This window comes from Mauremys mutica, chromosome 2 (genome assembly GCF_020497125.1).
Source record: "Mauremys mutica isolate MM-2020 ecotype Southern chromosome 2, ASM2049712v1, whole genome shotgun sequence".
NCBI classification, from domain to species: Eukaryota; Metazoa; Chordata; order Testudines; family Geoemydidae; genus Mauremys; species Mauremys mutica.
Window position 1 is genome coordinate 216,946,649 of NC_059073.1, and position 16,597 is coordinate 216,963,245.

General features: G+C 41.2%; 1 protein-coding gene across 3 annotated transcripts in view; it reads left to right on the forward strand.

The window, feature by feature from the left end:
- CAPN7 (calpain 7) overlaps positions 1-15,879 on the forward strand; it is a 37,903-nt gene extending 22,024 nt beyond the window's left edge. For 2 of the 3 annotated variants that reach the window (XM_045003957.1, XM_045003958.1), the window contains 10 exons: positions 343-463; positions 755-899; positions 2,959-3,058; positions 4,809-4,944; positions 5,568-5,643; positions 8,304-8,449; positions 10,299-10,361; positions 11,019-11,149; positions 12,849-12,941; positions 13,026-15,879. In XM_045003957.1, the coding sequence (XP_044859892.1) occupies positions 343-463; positions 755-899; positions 2,959-3,058; positions 4,809-4,944; positions 5,568-5,643; positions 8,304-8,449; positions 10,299-10,361; positions 11,019-11,149; positions 12,849-12,941; positions 13,026-13,170 (1,156 nt within the window). In that variant the 3' untranslated portion in view covers positions 13,171-15,879. The remainder of the gene's footprint in view (positions 1-342; positions 464-754; positions 900-2,958; positions 3,059-4,808; positions 4,945-5,567; positions 5,644-8,303; positions 8,450-10,298; positions 10,362-11,018; positions 11,150-12,848; positions 12,942-13,025) is intronic. The other variant, XM_045003959.1, reaches the window with a different exon arrangement.
- The last annotated feature ends 718 nt before the right edge of the window (positions 15,880-16,597 follow it).

The following is a 16,597-nucleotide window of genomic DNA, read 5'->3' on the forward strand; positions in this document are numbered from 1 at the left end:
TGTTAGGTAGAAGATTTATTTCACTGAGCGTCTTTAATAAATGATATTGTCAGTGTAAGATTGAATCTGACGCGTTGTTTTCATGACAACAGTAATTTTCCTACTAGAGCCTGATCTTAAATATTGAAAAGTAAAAATTATACTGTCTTTTATTGAGCTTGTACAAATAATTTCTGTCTCCTTCAGAAAAGATTACTTGCACTCCAGGTTTGCAAAGTTGGGTCTTAACAATACGACAATTTGGAAAAAGAGAGTTCAGTGTAATAATATTACATTTACTGAACACTAGTCATTTTACATGTGCTAATAACCTAAACTAAGCTTCCTTAATTTCCCCTCCAGATTTCACAAAGGCGATGTCCTTATCACAACAGCAACCGGAGTGATGTCTGAAGAGGAAGGAGAGAAATGGGGTTTAGTTCCAACCCATGCCTATGCTGTTTTAGATATTAGAGAATATAAGGTATCCAGTAAAACAAGAAGCTTTGTATTGGGTGCTTTTTACATACCTGTCACCAGTTGTAATAGATGGTGGATTTAAACATGACTGTCCAGTGACAGTGGAGTTTTGCTCAAAGAAGGGGCTTGAAATCTTTATCTTGCTCAAGAACTTTATCAAGTTATTCCAAAAACTTAATAACACTATTTCCTTCAGTGTTCAGTTTGTGTACCTATTAGGTAAGATTAACAATATGTTCACTCTTATCCTGACAAGATAAACCAGGCGATTTTTTTTTATTTACTCTTTCTCTAGGGGCTTCGATTTCTCCAGTTGAAAAATCCCTGGAGTCACTTACGTTGGAAAGGAAGATACAGTGAAAATGATGTGAAAAATTGGACCCCAGGCCTACAAAAATACTTAAACTTTGATCCTCGAACAGCTCAAAAAATAGACAATGGTAAAATGAATTAAAAGGATGGTGTCAAGTCAAAAAGAATCATACTTCTGTTTTTGACTTTTTTTTGTTTACTTTTGTTACAAGTAACATTTAAGGATACTATCACTAGAAGATTCGGAAAAAATCTCTTGTCAATTTGAGTAATTGAGAGCAGGTATGGGGGGTGGGGTGGGGTCAGTTTCCCAGTTTCCTTGTTTGTGTGGGTCATTCACATAGCAACGGGGGTGGAGTGGGAGGGACAGTAAACAAGACTGTAAAGCAAGAAAAAAAGGCAAAGGCAGGGAAGAAGTACCTGATATTACTTTAAACGCATGTTTCAAAATTGTCTAGATTTCAAGTACAGTGGGTCATTTTAATATATTTTAAACGTAAGGCATTATTTCTTAATATTAGCTTCTATTTTCCTTTTTTTAATCGTGGTTTTCGCCATCCTTAGAACTTCATAACACAGACTGAGAAACCTCATAATACCATTTACTAGAATGTGAGTGGACTCTTCAGTACTTCATTAGCTGTTTTCCTAGTATTCAGAAATACACATTCATACACTCCTTGTAAGGAATGTTTTATTTCCTTTCACCAAGAGATCCATGATGTCTGTAATGGGGACTTAAAGATTTTCTCCCTATGCTACACTTTAATGTACACAAGTCTTTAGTCGCATGCACTTGTTGACTGGATGACTATAAGTTGCTGAGATATTTCTTTAAGCCCACAGGACTACTACATAATTATGTAGAGAGATGGCTTGAGCAATACCAGGCACTATCTTGTTGCCCCATCTTTCCCCAGGGAGAACTAATACACTGCATCAAGGAAATCAGCATCGGCTTCCCATGCGGCAGGGCAAAATGCTGCCATTAGATCAGCCAGTTCCCAAATGCTACAATAGCTGCTCCACTTTGGAAATACAATGTTGTTTTTTTCCTCTATGCTAACAGTTGTCTCTTGTCTCCCCACTGTAATTAATTATCCCTTTGTTGGTCTGGTGTCATATTCTTTACCAAACAATGGATGCAAAGGCACTGAGATTCCATGTTGATGAGTGTGGTGTAAATAGCTAGGTGGAAATACATTATTAGCAGAAAGTAATTCCATCCTGACACTGGCTTTATAATCTTCAGGAAGGATAGCTAGTTATTCATTTATTAATGCATCACTAGACAGTACTTGGATTTAAATCCCTTGATTCTGAAGTACGTTTATAAAGATATTACTTTTTATGATAGGATTGGTATCTGACTAGTCTTGGTATCAAAATGTACAGTTGCCATGACACTGGATATTCTTTGTACTGTAAGGCTGAAATACATCTGTATTAGCAGCTTGTGTTACAGTGCTGTGAGCATATGGAGAGTTAAAGGAGCAGGATTTCAATAGCTTGTAGTAGTGTTGGCTGTGGTTGCAATTGGGTGCGCTGGGGAGAGGATAGTAATTGCCAGTGAATATTGTAAAGATTGTGTAATATTGTAAAGCAAATTCCAGTGTGCTAGAGCTCACCCAAATGGATGTTAAGTGGAATGCTAAGGAAAGATCTCAAACAATGCCATGTGTACTTTCCTCTCAGAGTAAGAGCTTGTTCTGCTGGACAAGTGATGTCCCTTCTCTGATGGACCTTCAGTTAAGTAGGTAGAAAACAGTGAGCTAGATTACCTATTAATTGTATATAATTTTTCAGAATACTAAGAAAGTAGGGGGCAGCACAGAAGTGGTTAACATTGCCACTCTTAGGAGGGCACAAGGATTACGGCTTTTGCTCATCACTTAAAAATGCAAAATATTCTTTCTGCTTAGGAAAAGCAAAGGCCTAACTGATCAGCAGAGACAGTGACCAGATGGTGTCTCAGAGGTCAACTTCAGTCTCTTTTGGTTTACCAAACTGGCCTGTTGTGGAGGTGGTTTGTAGACGGGGAAGGTGAACAGCATGGACATTTGTATTCGGGTTTATGAGAATGGATTTTATACAAACCTTGGCGCTTGTGTCTAATTAGGTTCCTGCAAAATGTGTAGAGCAAAGATATTTTGCAAGCAAACAATGAAAATTGTGTTTCCTTTGTAGGAATTTTCTGGATTGCCTGGGAGGATCTTTGCCAGTATTACGATGTTATTTATTTGAGCTGGAACCCAAGTCTTTTTAAAGAATCAACGTGTATTCACAGGTTGGTCCAACAGAAAAGATTGAAATGTTAAGATCTACAACATAGTCATATATATATATATAATATTAATTTGAAGTTTGAAACAACAATATTGGTGTGGCATTTTCCTTCTCTCCATTCTCCTCATCAGTCCTCAATTTATGAGCCTTGGCTAGAGACCGGTCTCTTCATTCAGAGCCTGACATCCCACTTTAAAATCCATGGTCCAGATTCTGTTCATTGCGCTCGCATAAATGCAGTGTAACTCCACTGACCTCAGTGCTAACTGCTGGGAGATTGGACTTGCTGTAGTCTTCTTCTGCATCTTCCATCCATCCTTTCCCTGAAAAGTCTGCTGGGGGGATGCTTGAAGAATAGGACAGTTACTTTTACTTATCCCACGTCCCTGGGAAGTTAGTATGTAGCCTATGCAATGCACGCAGTCTCTCCCAGATAAACTGAGAAATATTTGCACTTTTAAAAATCACTGAAATTATTAACTTGGGATGGATGAGTTCCATGATCTGACCCATAACTCTGCATTTCAGCATTCACTGTCATAAGTCATCTTCCTTGTCCATTGATTTGATCACATCGCTCCCCGTCCTCTGTTGCATCAAATTCTGGCTTCTTGTCACTCCCTTCTATGCTGTGTGTAACTCTCACTCCTTACTTCTCTGAACTTCTCACTTTGCGTTGCCAGCTCCACTTTGCCAGTGTTCTCGCCCTGTTGGCTCATGTATCAGATTCACACAAACCCCTTCATGCCTTCTTCTGTGCCACTCTCTGGCTGTGCATGGTCCAACTTTTGCAAAGGCTCTTGCTGTATCCACATTTAACTCAGTCTTGAAGACCCACTTCTGTTGTGCTGCCTACAGCAAGACTCTTTAATGTGTATATTAAGTAAAATAGGAAAATATTGTTTCCGATTTCCCAAGTGTCTGGCTGTCCTTATTGTTGTGGACTGTTCCTCCTCTGTCAGGAAAGCACCTGGCACATAGTGGCCATTACCATAAAGGTGTAGCAGTAATAATTGGGACCTGCTAATTGATGATGCAGCATTCCATGGATCACATCTGAGTAAAGTGGAAAAAATTAATTCTAGACAAGAAAAGAGCCTGTATTTCCATGTTCATCCCCACAATGTTCTAGGCTTTTTAGTGAAGCATTAATCCCCTTCTGTTGTTTTTCACATCAAGCATCCTCCTCCAGGCAACACATGAGGTAGTGTGAAAGCTTCGAAATTATGATTCAGGCTGCTGCTGGTCCAAAGGTGGAGCTGCTAATTAAAACTACCCCTCTCCCCCCCGCCCCGTATATAAAATTGGAGAGACCAGTGTGTGTAGATTTTTGGATTGGGCCATGTTTTAATAGCTTTTAAACAGTCCTACAGTTACAGAAAGCACAGATTCCCTTCCACATGCCAGCTTTTATGCCATACATGGCAATAACTCATTACCCCGTGGGTGTGTCCTAAATCATGATATTCACTTTTATAGTGTTTTGTGCATGGTCTTATTCATGGTGCTGTTCCTATTCAGCGTACTGTAGCACAGCCATCTGTAAAAGAAAGCGTTAGGGTCAGTGTTTCTCACAGCTGTGCTTTGTAACCATTGTCATGCTTGTGGCTAGAAGTTATGCAGGTTTAATCATTTAGCTTCTGTTGCTTAGTTTTCCTTAAGTAGGAGTGGTATCACTTCCATGCAGGATTTGTGATTACTTTTAGAAATATGAATTAGTATCTTATTCATCAACCTATTATTACTTTTAGTACTTGGGATGCAAAACAAGGCCCAGTGAAAGATGCCTACAGCTTGGCTAATAATCCACAGTACAAACTGGAAGTACAATGTCCACAAGGTGGAGCTGCTGTCTGGGTTCTGCTCAGCAGACACATTACAGACAAGGTATTAATTTCTTCTTCTAATATAATACTGTTTTTCCTGCAGATTTATTACAATTGAGAATGTAGTCAGATCTGGGTACAAGATTGGCTGTCTGATTTTCTAGATCCCAGTGAACCTCACTGTATGTCTTTTTTTTTTCCAACTGCAGAAGTAGTGGGGAATTCAGATCATGGTACATAAATGTATGTCATACAGCTTCTGTTCTGCCCTAATCATGGGGTTTAATTAGTTCATTATGGTAGGATGTATGTAATCTCTCTAACAGTTTTTATCATATATTTTAAATAAACTTGTTGTGAAATTACTTCTTCTCCTGTAAACTGTCGTGCTGTAGTGTAGACGTGTTACTGCTATAGAAGGATTTTTTTCCATCACTAGTAAATCCATCCCTAATCAGGCCTAAGAGCAATATGCTAGAGGCCTAATCTGTTCTCAGTGAAGTCATTGGCAAATTCTTTACTGGCTTCTGTGGGAGCTGGAATAGGCACCTCAGTAAATATAAATGCCAAATCAAGCCACGTTGCTAATACAAAAACAACAATGGAATATTAATTTGATTTATACAATGCATTAGTAGTAGTTTCTGGATCTGTGTTCAACTCATTTTAATAATATCTTTTTAGGATGACTTCGCACGCAATCGGGAATTCATCACAATGGTTGTGTACAAGACTGATGGGAAAAAAGTTTATTATCCAAGTATGTGTGGTTTTTTTTAAATGTTAGTGATGCTCATGAGTGGATGAAGACGTCTTAATTTTTTTAAGAAGTTCACCCAAGTTCAAAGGGGTGAGGGAGGATTCAGACTTCAGTGTGGTCAGTTGGGCTCTGATTGACCAACCAATAATGGTCAATGGTCAACGTTGGTCTGCTTCCATTGTGGAGAGTCCTAAGGGACTCAGTCCTGCCCTCAGATATACAGAAATCCATTGCCACTTAAACAGGCGCAGTTTTTATATCTATTTCTCTTGTAAAACCAGCTGCTGTGCCTGCACAGACAGAGGGTAATGCATATTAAAAGGGAAGTAACAACGTGCTCCTGATTATCTAAAGGCACAATCTTTCCCTACTTTTGTGGAATAAAAAACAAGAAGTGGTGGAACTTTTTTATGGCTATTTGCATTGAGTGGAAGCTGTGGGTGCTCAGCACCACTGATAAATGCCTTTTATTTAAAGATCCAGTTCAGCAAAGCATTTAAATCTATACCTAAGGATGTACTTAGAGATAGTCACGTGTTTCAGTGCTTTACTGAGTTAAGGTGAAGTGTTTAACTATGGATTTTCATTGCCTAACTTTAGCCCCCCAAAATTGAATGCCTTGGCTGTGGTCACTATGGGCTAACTCCTGCTTGCCTTGAAGTCAGTGGGACTATTTGTAAGGCTTTGTCTTCATTGCAATAATAGGTGGGGTTTCTGTATCAGGATAGCTAACTGTAAAACCCTAAAGCCAATGAGGCACAGGTAGTTTTCACCTTGATATAGCAAGTCAAGGTCCAACCCAGGTGGGAGGGTATAAAGTTGATCTTGACTTGCTACTTCAAGGTAGAAACTACCTGTGCCTCATCTCCACTAACATCAGGCTAGTGATCTCAGTGTATAAACCCCTCCTCTTATTGCAGTGAAAACAGTCTAAGGCAATCAGGACTAGGCTCATTGTTGGTTACAGCCAAGCAGCTCCCTGTGTAAAACTGGATTTGAGGTTGGGTTGCTGGTGGCTCTTCATGCCCTTTAGAGGAAAGGTTAATTATACTAAAACACTGCCTTTTTGGTTTGACTGCAGCAGTTGTTAATAAGGGCAGAGCCCATCATCTGCCAACTTGTTCCGTGAACTCTGCCAACAAGTTCCTCGTTGATTCCAGGCTGTGTTTCTGCAGTGAAGGTCCTTTGGGACCTTGGCAGATTGTCATCCATTTTTTTGCAAGAGCTGATCTCATTAAACATGTTTGTGTTCCTTCCTGCTGTATCGGAGACGTGCTTCTGATGTGACTAGCACTAGCAGCAGCACTTACATGGCGTATTAGACCAAAAAATATTCTCACTGAGTGTCAGTGCATTTGTACAGTGGAGGAACTGAAGGTTAAATCTGTGTCTGAAAGATCTACGAGGGATTTTCCAAAGAGGCTGTTTGACCTCTTACTTTCAACAAATGATCTGTCCAGTTTTTGTTTTGTTTTTATGGCCCAGTTTTTTTAATGGAGCTTTCAAACTGACATAGTCATCAAACTGCTTTAACTGCATCCCACTCTTACTGGGAATTGCAACAGATTTGTAAAGCTGCAATATTATTTCACCCATCTGTTAAAAATACAGTTTAATCCTTTGGCATGGAGAGGTGGATTTCCCAATGCTAAGCTTGAATTTCTTTTCTATTAATCCCTTTCCCTTCCCCCTTCCTCCCCCAACACAGTTAAAAAGAACAGAGTCCCTTGTCAAGAGAGCGAAGGGCCTGATCCTGGACCTATTGAAGTCAGTGACTAGATTCCCATTGATTTCAGTGGAACAGAAACATCCTGAAAAGAACCAAGGTGCCTGTAAGAGGCTGAATATTCCTGAAAGGTTCTTAAGCATTATCTGTCAGATTATGTCACTGTATTATGTAGCTATAGTAAAGCAAACATTCAGACTGCAGCTGTGTGGGTAGATAGTGGAATGCAGTCTACAGTTGCAGAGTTAGAAATGTACTGTGTCCTCTCTTCTAGGAAAGTGGGGGTGGGAGGAAAAGGGGAATTGAAAAAGAGAAAATATAGCATGTTAGGAAGCTTTACTCTTCAAAGCTTTGGACACTTCCACAACCCAGATCCAGTCTTTTGATTCCTGAACTTGCCTTGCCAGTCCAGCAGGGAGCCTCCAAAACTCATCACAGGAAAAAGTTTGAGGGTCTCTTCCCCTCAAATTATATTTTAAGATTCTGGGTCTTATTTAAAATGTCTATTTAAAATCACAGTAGGACGTTCTCTAGAGTAGAGAGATTGGGCCTGATCTACTCCCATTGAAGTCACTGGAAGTTGGATGAGGCCCGTGATGCAAGAAAAGGGCATTAGGTTGCATTTACCAATGCATCCTGGAAAGGCATCTATGGCACAAGTGGATGCCCTATCATACCCAATTCCCAAACACTGTTGGTTTGGAGTTGCTCTTGAAAGCCTTTTGAGTGTGAAAGCCTTCCACATCTGTGAAAGTGGAAGATATTGTTATTGTTAGCTAGTCTGGGTGTAGCTTGTATTCCTGTGTCACCAGCATGGTGCCAGCAGAATGACGTTCCTGGCATAAAGCCCAGTGAAGAGGCAGAGTGGATAGAGATTTTCACCACTGCTGGGGGTTTTTTGGTGATGAGGAAACATGCATCTCTTTCTTTCCAGCTGATCCTGCCCCATATATTGATGGGATTCGGATCAACAGTCCCCACTATCTGACCAAGATAGCGCTGACATCTCCAGGGTCCCATACGTTTACACTGGTGGTATCCCAGTATGAGAAACAGAACACGATCCACTATACTGTCAGGGTATGTACTATAGAGAAACTACAATCGTATTATAAGTGGAGTATTGAATTCAGTGGGACAACTTTCAGATTTTTTAAAGTTGATTGCCCTATATTTCAAAGTACTTATTTTTAGATGACTGTAGTTGTGTTTTTGGAAAGGGTCGGGGGAAGATGTGAATCATGGACGGGATGCACTGGAGAAAGGGGAGCACTGTGTAGGTGCTTTAGTGCATGTCTATAGAGCAGCTAGTGGGGGTGATTCCCAGCTCAGATAGACACACGCTAGCTCAGCTTGGGCTAAGGTGCTAAAAATAGCCAAATGGCCCTGATGGCACAGGCAGCAGCTCAAGAACATACCCAGGGGGTCAGGTGGGACTATATGCAGGTGGCTAACCTGGGCCGCTCCCACCTCTCTGGCCACGCTGCTATTTTGAATGTGTTAGCTGAGCTATAGTGTGTGTGTCTTCCTGGGCTGGGACTCACATCTCTAGCTGCTGTGTAGACATACCCATATATGGATCTCCATCTAGTGGGGGCAATAGAGAGTCAGTTCTCGGGTGCAGTGCTTTGTTACATTACCGCAGTCCAGAACCTCTCTCGAGCATAATTAGACTAGGGTAAAAAGATGAAAGTATTTTTGTTTTATTCCTCAGCTAAAATTGAACATCTGCTTCAAGGTAAAAGGCTCTAGCACTAGCTCATCATTGCACTACCCAGCCTTCATCCACCTCCTATTTCAGTAAAGGTGGTTTAAAGTGTTTTCTTCCCTAAATCCTCACGTACCCAGTCATCAGAATGAAAGGTCATCCTGTAACTGACAAATCCCATGCCAATGTGTTACGCATTTCCTTTGCCACTACAGGAAATAAGATCGTTCATACTCTCTCCCCAACATTCTTTACACTATAAAAGTGTGACACGGAATTGGATGCAGTTCAGTCATGCTTCCCCAGTGCACCTCTGGCTTACCGGACCTCACTACAGGCTGCTTTGACAAGCACTGGTGGAAACGGAGGACTCTACTGCTACTGCGTTGCACCTGTGTTGAGCTCTGCATTTAAAATGACTGCTCACAAACAATGAGAGATGAGCTGCGTTCTCAACCAAGTATTGTATGAGGAGGACGTAGTTCAGAGCAAACAACTGCCCTTTATTTCACTACTCAAATATTAATCTCAATCCCCACCCAGAAGCATTCTGGAGGAAGGGAGGGCAGTGGAGGATAATGGTTGGAGCCCAAGCACTGTAGCCCCAGTCACCCCATGGTGACTTTACATATCAAATACACAAACTTTGAAGGGCTTTGTTATTGTGGGTGGTATCTGCTGCTTCCCACTACTCACTGGGCAGAGAGTGCTTCTGGTTCTCTTTTAATATCACCAGCCTTTTCCTGTCCATACGTCTGCTTGGTGTCCCTCTGCTTTGCACACTAAACACATGGAGCAGATAGCTGGAGCTTTAGGGAAGCATGCACTGTGCTAAGTATCAGCGAGCAAATTAAAGCACCACTATAGGTAGTCACAGTTTGCTTTAGTGAGGGGACTAGGGCTTAATGGTTGAAAGGAGTACGGGTGCCCACGATTCCGGTTATACTCTGTGCCCTCCAACTGTTAGTAATGTTCGAAGGATCTGGTTTTTTTTCCCCCAGTGCAAGGAAGGAAAATAGGGAATGTTCTCTTTTTGTATAGAGCATTATATTGTATGAATTAGCTGACGTCAGTCTGCATTTTTTACCTTTTGGAGACACATGGGGACTCAAGATCTCCAAAGTTGCTGTGCACATTTTTCCCGTAATGATATTTTGTCATGGTTTCATAATGTAAATGCTTGGTTAATTTGTGTGACTGAATTCTTCTTCCACAAACTAGGTGTATTCAGTATGCAAGTTTACTTTTTCCAAGATTCCTACCCCATACACCATCTCCAAACGGGTAAGAAATTGGATTTTCTTCCATAAATCAGTGCTTGTTGTTAATCTGCTATGGGCATGTGAAATTCCTGATGTTTAGAAAGAAGGCCCCTCTCTGTCTCTGGAGTTGTTTTAGTTAATTTCACATTATTTTGTTTGGTATTTTCCATGCAAAGTGAGCCTCTTGATGAAACACAAGTGTATCCTTGACGTAGAATGTCTGTATTGTGCATCCTCTACAGTAGTGTGAGTTGGAATAACTTGTGAGCTTCATTTTTTTTTTAATCTATACCCAGAAACTCTTGCTCTTTTTGGTGTGCTAGAGCTGGAAGGTAGTGGCCTGAATATGATCAAGGAAAATTTGGATACTGAATTGTTTAATCCAAATGAGAAGGGATCTGAGGCTTTAATCTAAATAGCTTTAATATTTGTTGAAGTGGAAGGCACTATAGAAAAAAAATCATTTTTTTTTTACAAACACTAAAAATAATTGTGATCTTGTCTTTGCTGATATAAATCAGGACTAACTATTGAAATCAGTGGAGTTACACACATAGTCAACTGAAGTGAGAAGAATCCAGGACTTCACTTTTTTTTTATTTCTCTGTATTGAAACTAGAGAGAAAAAGCAAGATCTGTGTGTAATAAATAGGGCACCATCTGTTTTGTTTCTTGTCAGGTTAATGGGCAGTGGAAAGGTCATAGTGCAGGAGGCTGTGGAAACTTCAGAGATTCCTACAAAAACAACCCCATTTACCAATTTCAGCTGGAGAAGACTGGGCCATTGCTAATTGAATTAAGAGGACCAAGGTTTGTGAAGAATAAATGTTGTGTATCAGTACAGTTAGAACATGAGATACAGATCAAGTGTAAGCTTTTTTTTTGTCATAACAAACTTGAACTTTAAAGGCCACTTAATTTCCAGCTGAACCAATCCTCATTGTGGTCTTTTCCCTTTTTCTCATGATTTTCAAGCAGCTTCCACTCTCCACCCAGCTGTTACACAATGAATCATTTGTAATGTTAAGGATAACTCCTCTTTCCCCTCTTGAATTCTCCCCATATGCCAGAATCCTCTTTCTGTCCGCTGGCTAGGGGTCACCCCACAGCTGCACCTTGCATAGCAGGGCACAGGGGGCCTTCCTTGCCCTGGCATGGCCCCTAGGACGACTAGCCATTACTGTGGCCCTTTACCCCTGCAGTAGAGTTAACATGCAGGAGAACCTCACCTCACCCCTGAAGGTGTGACACAAGATGTGATCTCTCAGGATGGCAGGCTACAGCTCATCTTCTGTTTGTGCTCTAAGGCTGTGCCACGGCTCACTGTCACCAACATTGAGCTGCATGCAGCTAAATAGCATGGTTGTGCTATGACAGAATAGCAGCATATAGTGAGGGAGACATGTATAGCCCTAGAGCACCATTCATCCTGAAAGCCCCCCAAAGTATTTTATAAGCATGCCTGGGGCATTTGCCCATCACTGAAATGCACTCACCTCTGAGGTACCAAGTGGTAATTGTGCACCACCCCAACTGCACTCCACTTCCTAAGAACAACCACTGCAGTTAAAACTGTAGGAGGAATTTGGGAAGGCAGACTAATGTAGACACTGAGGCTACAACCAGTGCAATTCCAGTGACATTGCATGGTCATGTTAGGGCCTCTGCCTAAAATCCCATCAGAAAGACTGTTCATGTCTTCACTCAGTAACGGGAGAAGCAGTGAGTGGCAAGTCTCCTGGCCCCCACTGTCACTTTCTAGCAGAGCCCCACTAGCAGGCACCTCTGCATCATTCCTAACTGACACTAGAGGGTCAGTGTCTGGTCACTGAGCAGTATTATAAGGAGGTAGGTGTTGGTTTTGGCAAAGCACTCATTCATGCTTCCTCAGGGTATGTAAGCAACACTTGGAGGATCTCTAGAAGCAGTTTCATGTAGGCAAGACTAGGTTACTTACCTGTCACTAGTCTGCTGCTGCACCAATAACTTGACACTTCCCTTCTGGCATCCCTGCTCCTTGGGATTTGATTACATGTTGAAGGGGAGAGGGCATGCACCACCTCTGATGTGTGGAGCCAACTTTTCCTTAGTTATAGAGATGCAACTTGGGGGAAATTCCATGGAAGTCAATGAAATCTGGACCCATGTAATTTACTTTGTTCTGTGGTCTCTGCTATTCAGCACATGCACTGATCTATACAACCACAAGCTTAACCCCCTTAGCATAGTGGATGTGTGCAACCCAACTGGCATCTCCCACCTATTTCACTTCTTGGGCTGAAACCTTTTTTGCAGCCAAATACATTCAGAAGCTTGCAGAGACAAATTTAGTAAGTGCTGACAAGTGTAGTTAAGTGGCAAAAATAGCCTTGCTCTAATTAAGAAGAGAAATAACTTGCAGATGTGCTAGTTGCTTGCAGATGTCTTCCAGTTATAGCTCCACTTTAATTTGGTAAATCTTCTATTTGACATTTAAAACAAGGGTAATGAAATCTGTCTTTACATGCAGGCAGTACAGTGTGGGGTTTGAACTTGTCACAGTCTCTACAGTAGGAGATCCTGGTTCCTCTGGCTTTCAGAAGAAGAGCAGTGGTGACTACAGGTAATGCTCATTTGATTATATATACACTTTTCCTTTCTCCTTTAAATACACCTTATTAAGCTGGCATTGTATTTTTTTAATCAGATGTGGATTTTGCTACATGGAGGTGGAGAATGTACCAGCTGGAGTTTACAATGTTATTCCCAGCACCTTCCTGCCTCAGCAAGAGGGTCCTTTCTTCTTGGACTTTAATAGCACTACCCCTCTTAAGACATCACAACTGCAATGAGGGGGTGAGTCTCTACATTACTCGCTAGGGAAGAAGTCAAGAGCTAGAGCAATGCTATCTCCTGAAAGCACTGGGGAAATACATCCCTCAACCATTGACACAAGATCATAAAACCCTACTCTACTTGGAAAAAGTAACAGCCCAGGGCTTGGGCCACCAATCTCACTGCATTAGCCACTTCAGAGTTTGCTCATGCTTTTTGCTGTGCAGCCATGAGGGTGAGAGAACGCTTCAGAAATTCTGATTGATGGTAAATTTTTGCGTGAAATGCTTGAATGTAAATCTTGATTAATCATGTTAACGAATGGCAGGCCTTAGCTTACTGCAGTTTGGCACCTTATACCTCATCAAGTTTTGAAAAGTCTTTCCTCTCCCCACATACAAGGTAGCTTAGTTCTAACAATCCTTGCTTAACTTTTACAGTAAACATTGTAGAGAAAAAGGAAGGGGTGGTGTGTACTGTGTTTATTTAGCACAGGGGTTCTCAAACTGGGGGTCAGGACCCCTCAGGGGGTCATAAGCTGTCAGCCTCTACCCCCAAACCTCACTTTGCCTCCAGCATTTATAATGATGTTAAATATGTAAAGAAGTGTTCTTAATTTAAAAGAGGAGGTCATACAGAGGCTTGCTCTGTGAAAAGGGTCACCAGTACAAAAGTTTGAGAACCCCTGCTTTAGAGGAATGAAGTAAAAGCCAGGGGCTGCTGTTTTGGATGTTAAAAAAGCAGAGGAGTTTATACTATCCCTTCCTCAGATAAGAGCCACTCCAGGGAGCACACTGTACAAACAGTATAACTCCTGTATTCTGCTTCAGTAGTTGAATAGGTTAGCTACAGGAGCTGTTGATCAGCTTCAACAAAATTGTCATTTAGGTGCTAGCTCATTTCTGCATGATCAGGGGGTTATGATGGGAGAGATAAGAGGCTACTCCCTTCTCTATAATAAACCACATCTGCAGCATTGGCCTTACAGCCCCACAGACAGAATACTGTTGAAGGCAGCATTCAGTTAGAGAAGGAACCTTCTTAAGCTGTAACCAGCCTAGAAGAGACCCTAAATCTGCAGCTAGGGATGCTAACTGTCCTGCAGTCTTCAGGTGTTAATCTTAATTAAAGGTTGTCATGTGATGAAACCTCTAGGACTACTGCCTGCTGAAACTGGCAATCCTAGCTCCAGCATTTGACCCTGCTTCTACTGCAGTCAATGGTAGAACATTGACATTGAGGGGAGCGAGCCTCAAAACAACCAACCCACCCCACTGGCAACTTTGGGTGTTTTTTCCCTAAAAGAGCACCCATGCACAAGTTTGGGGAGATTAATGGGAGACAATCTTACTGCTTAAAGTTTACTGCTGCAAATGTATCTAGCAGCTTAATAGCACAGGGACACTTCTTGTTTGTTTGTGAGCTCTGAGGAGAAAGTAGTTTGGAAAAAAACATTGATGTGCCTTTTAAGAGCAGTTCTCTGAAAGACCAGCTGGGTTAGGAACTGCATTGATGCTAGTAACTAACTCACTGCTTAGCTTCTTGGCAAGGAAGTTGTATTGTAGGACAAAAGCATTGATCTAAGAGCTGTCCCATTGCAGATTGGGGGGGGAGGAGATGGAGTTTGAGGATATAGCCTAAATGATGTCTAACTGCAGTAAGTTGATCTTTATAGGCTCTAAGGACAGCTGCTCAGATGCAGAGCTGTATGTCCAGTTTAAAACATGTTGTGGGGGAAGATTTCAGCTCAGGCTTAAACCAGCCCTTATTGTGCATGTGCAAAGGCCTGCAGCTACAGTTTAGGTCACTTACTCCATTTACAGGCCAGAAACAGTTAAGGGGCCTGAATTGTGGGTGTTGCTCCACCTGCTGCTGTTTGCACTTTTAAAAAATATTGGCTAAAGTCCTATCCCTTCAAAGCTCTGTACAGGGCATGCTGGCAGGTTATGAAATTTTACTATTTTGCTGACAGGGAATTAAGCAAGTCGACTTGCCCAAATCACCTGTTATGTCATTCTCTTTGGGCTGATTCTGTACAGGAAGTCATTTTTTCCCTCTGATCACTGGCTTTTATAGCAGTAATTTGACTTGAAATTGAACAAGTGAGTTTCAGCTTCTAACCACTAGATCACAGAATGTAGTATAGATTAAATAAAGGAACAATCTTCAATCTCTATGCAGATTACAAGTTTATAACTGTCCCAGATGCCAGAGCAAGCTGTGCCTCTCAGAGAATACAAAAGGGTAGATAGGCTGTAAATGCCTGCAGTGTACCAGAGCTACAAAAACAAAGCCTTCCCATTTGACTGTCCAGATCCCATTAATATTTGAGGCCAGGTATGCAGAATATGAAAGTCAGTTATATTCTTAAAACATTGCAGTCTTGGTGTTCTGACAGTTTAGCATGAGAAGGAAATTTTCAGTCATAGAACCTCAGACAGCATCACAGATGTATATGCCACCTTTGTGCACGCTAGCCTTAGCTTTATACCAGAAGGACATGCTTTTTACACTTCATTTAAGGAGTATGGTCAAAAGAGGAAAAGCAGATTACAAAAACTAATAATAAAAGCAATCAGACCATTGCATATTAATCTAGTTCTAGAGATTTCAGATGTAAAAAGGTTATTGGGAAATGACCCTATTGCACAGCCAGGAAAACAAAACTGCTCAGCTAAATCTCCCTCACTGCCATTCAGAGATTCTGATCATTAGGATTAAAAATATTTGAGGTAATCCTTCTGGAATGCTCTGTTCTAGCACTTATAGAAGAGATGGGAGACTGGCAAAGGGATATATACATATACATATGTCTGTAAAAAGTTGCTTGCAGTCAGTTTCTTACTACACAATGATGGATCAGACACTCTGGGCTGGAATTTGCACACTAATTAGTTATTTTGCTGTTTCCAACAAACAGTCAAATATGAGACTCTGACTTCCCTTCTGTTTGCAACTGTATCAACTCAAACTTGTTTTAAAGCATAGAACTATAAAGATCCCACATTGTAAGTATGTACTGCACTTAGCTAGCTGGTGATTGAAGCTACTCTAGTACACACTGAAGATGCTGCAGCTAAGGAATTGTGTGTACAAGGAGCATAAGTCACCAGATGCAAACCAACTGGCCTAGAAATGTCTTTTTAAATAAAAGGAATGATACTTACTTTGATCCTTTAAGAGGAGGAATAACTGTTTACTGAGTTGCACACAGTGAGAGGAAGGATACTTACAAAGAGCTGTTTTCAGTATCCTTCAAAAGGATTTTTGACATGTCCTTCACTTTCCCCTTCAATTTAGGCACTACATAGTTTGCTAGTGAATCCTACCTCAGAGCTGCTGAGGACATCATGCTTTAATTTACCTCCTTAGGGCCCAGAATTGGGCCTTCTGTTTTTTAAAAAGCCATTAGGTTAATCATCTGTTTTACTTAATCTGTCAGAA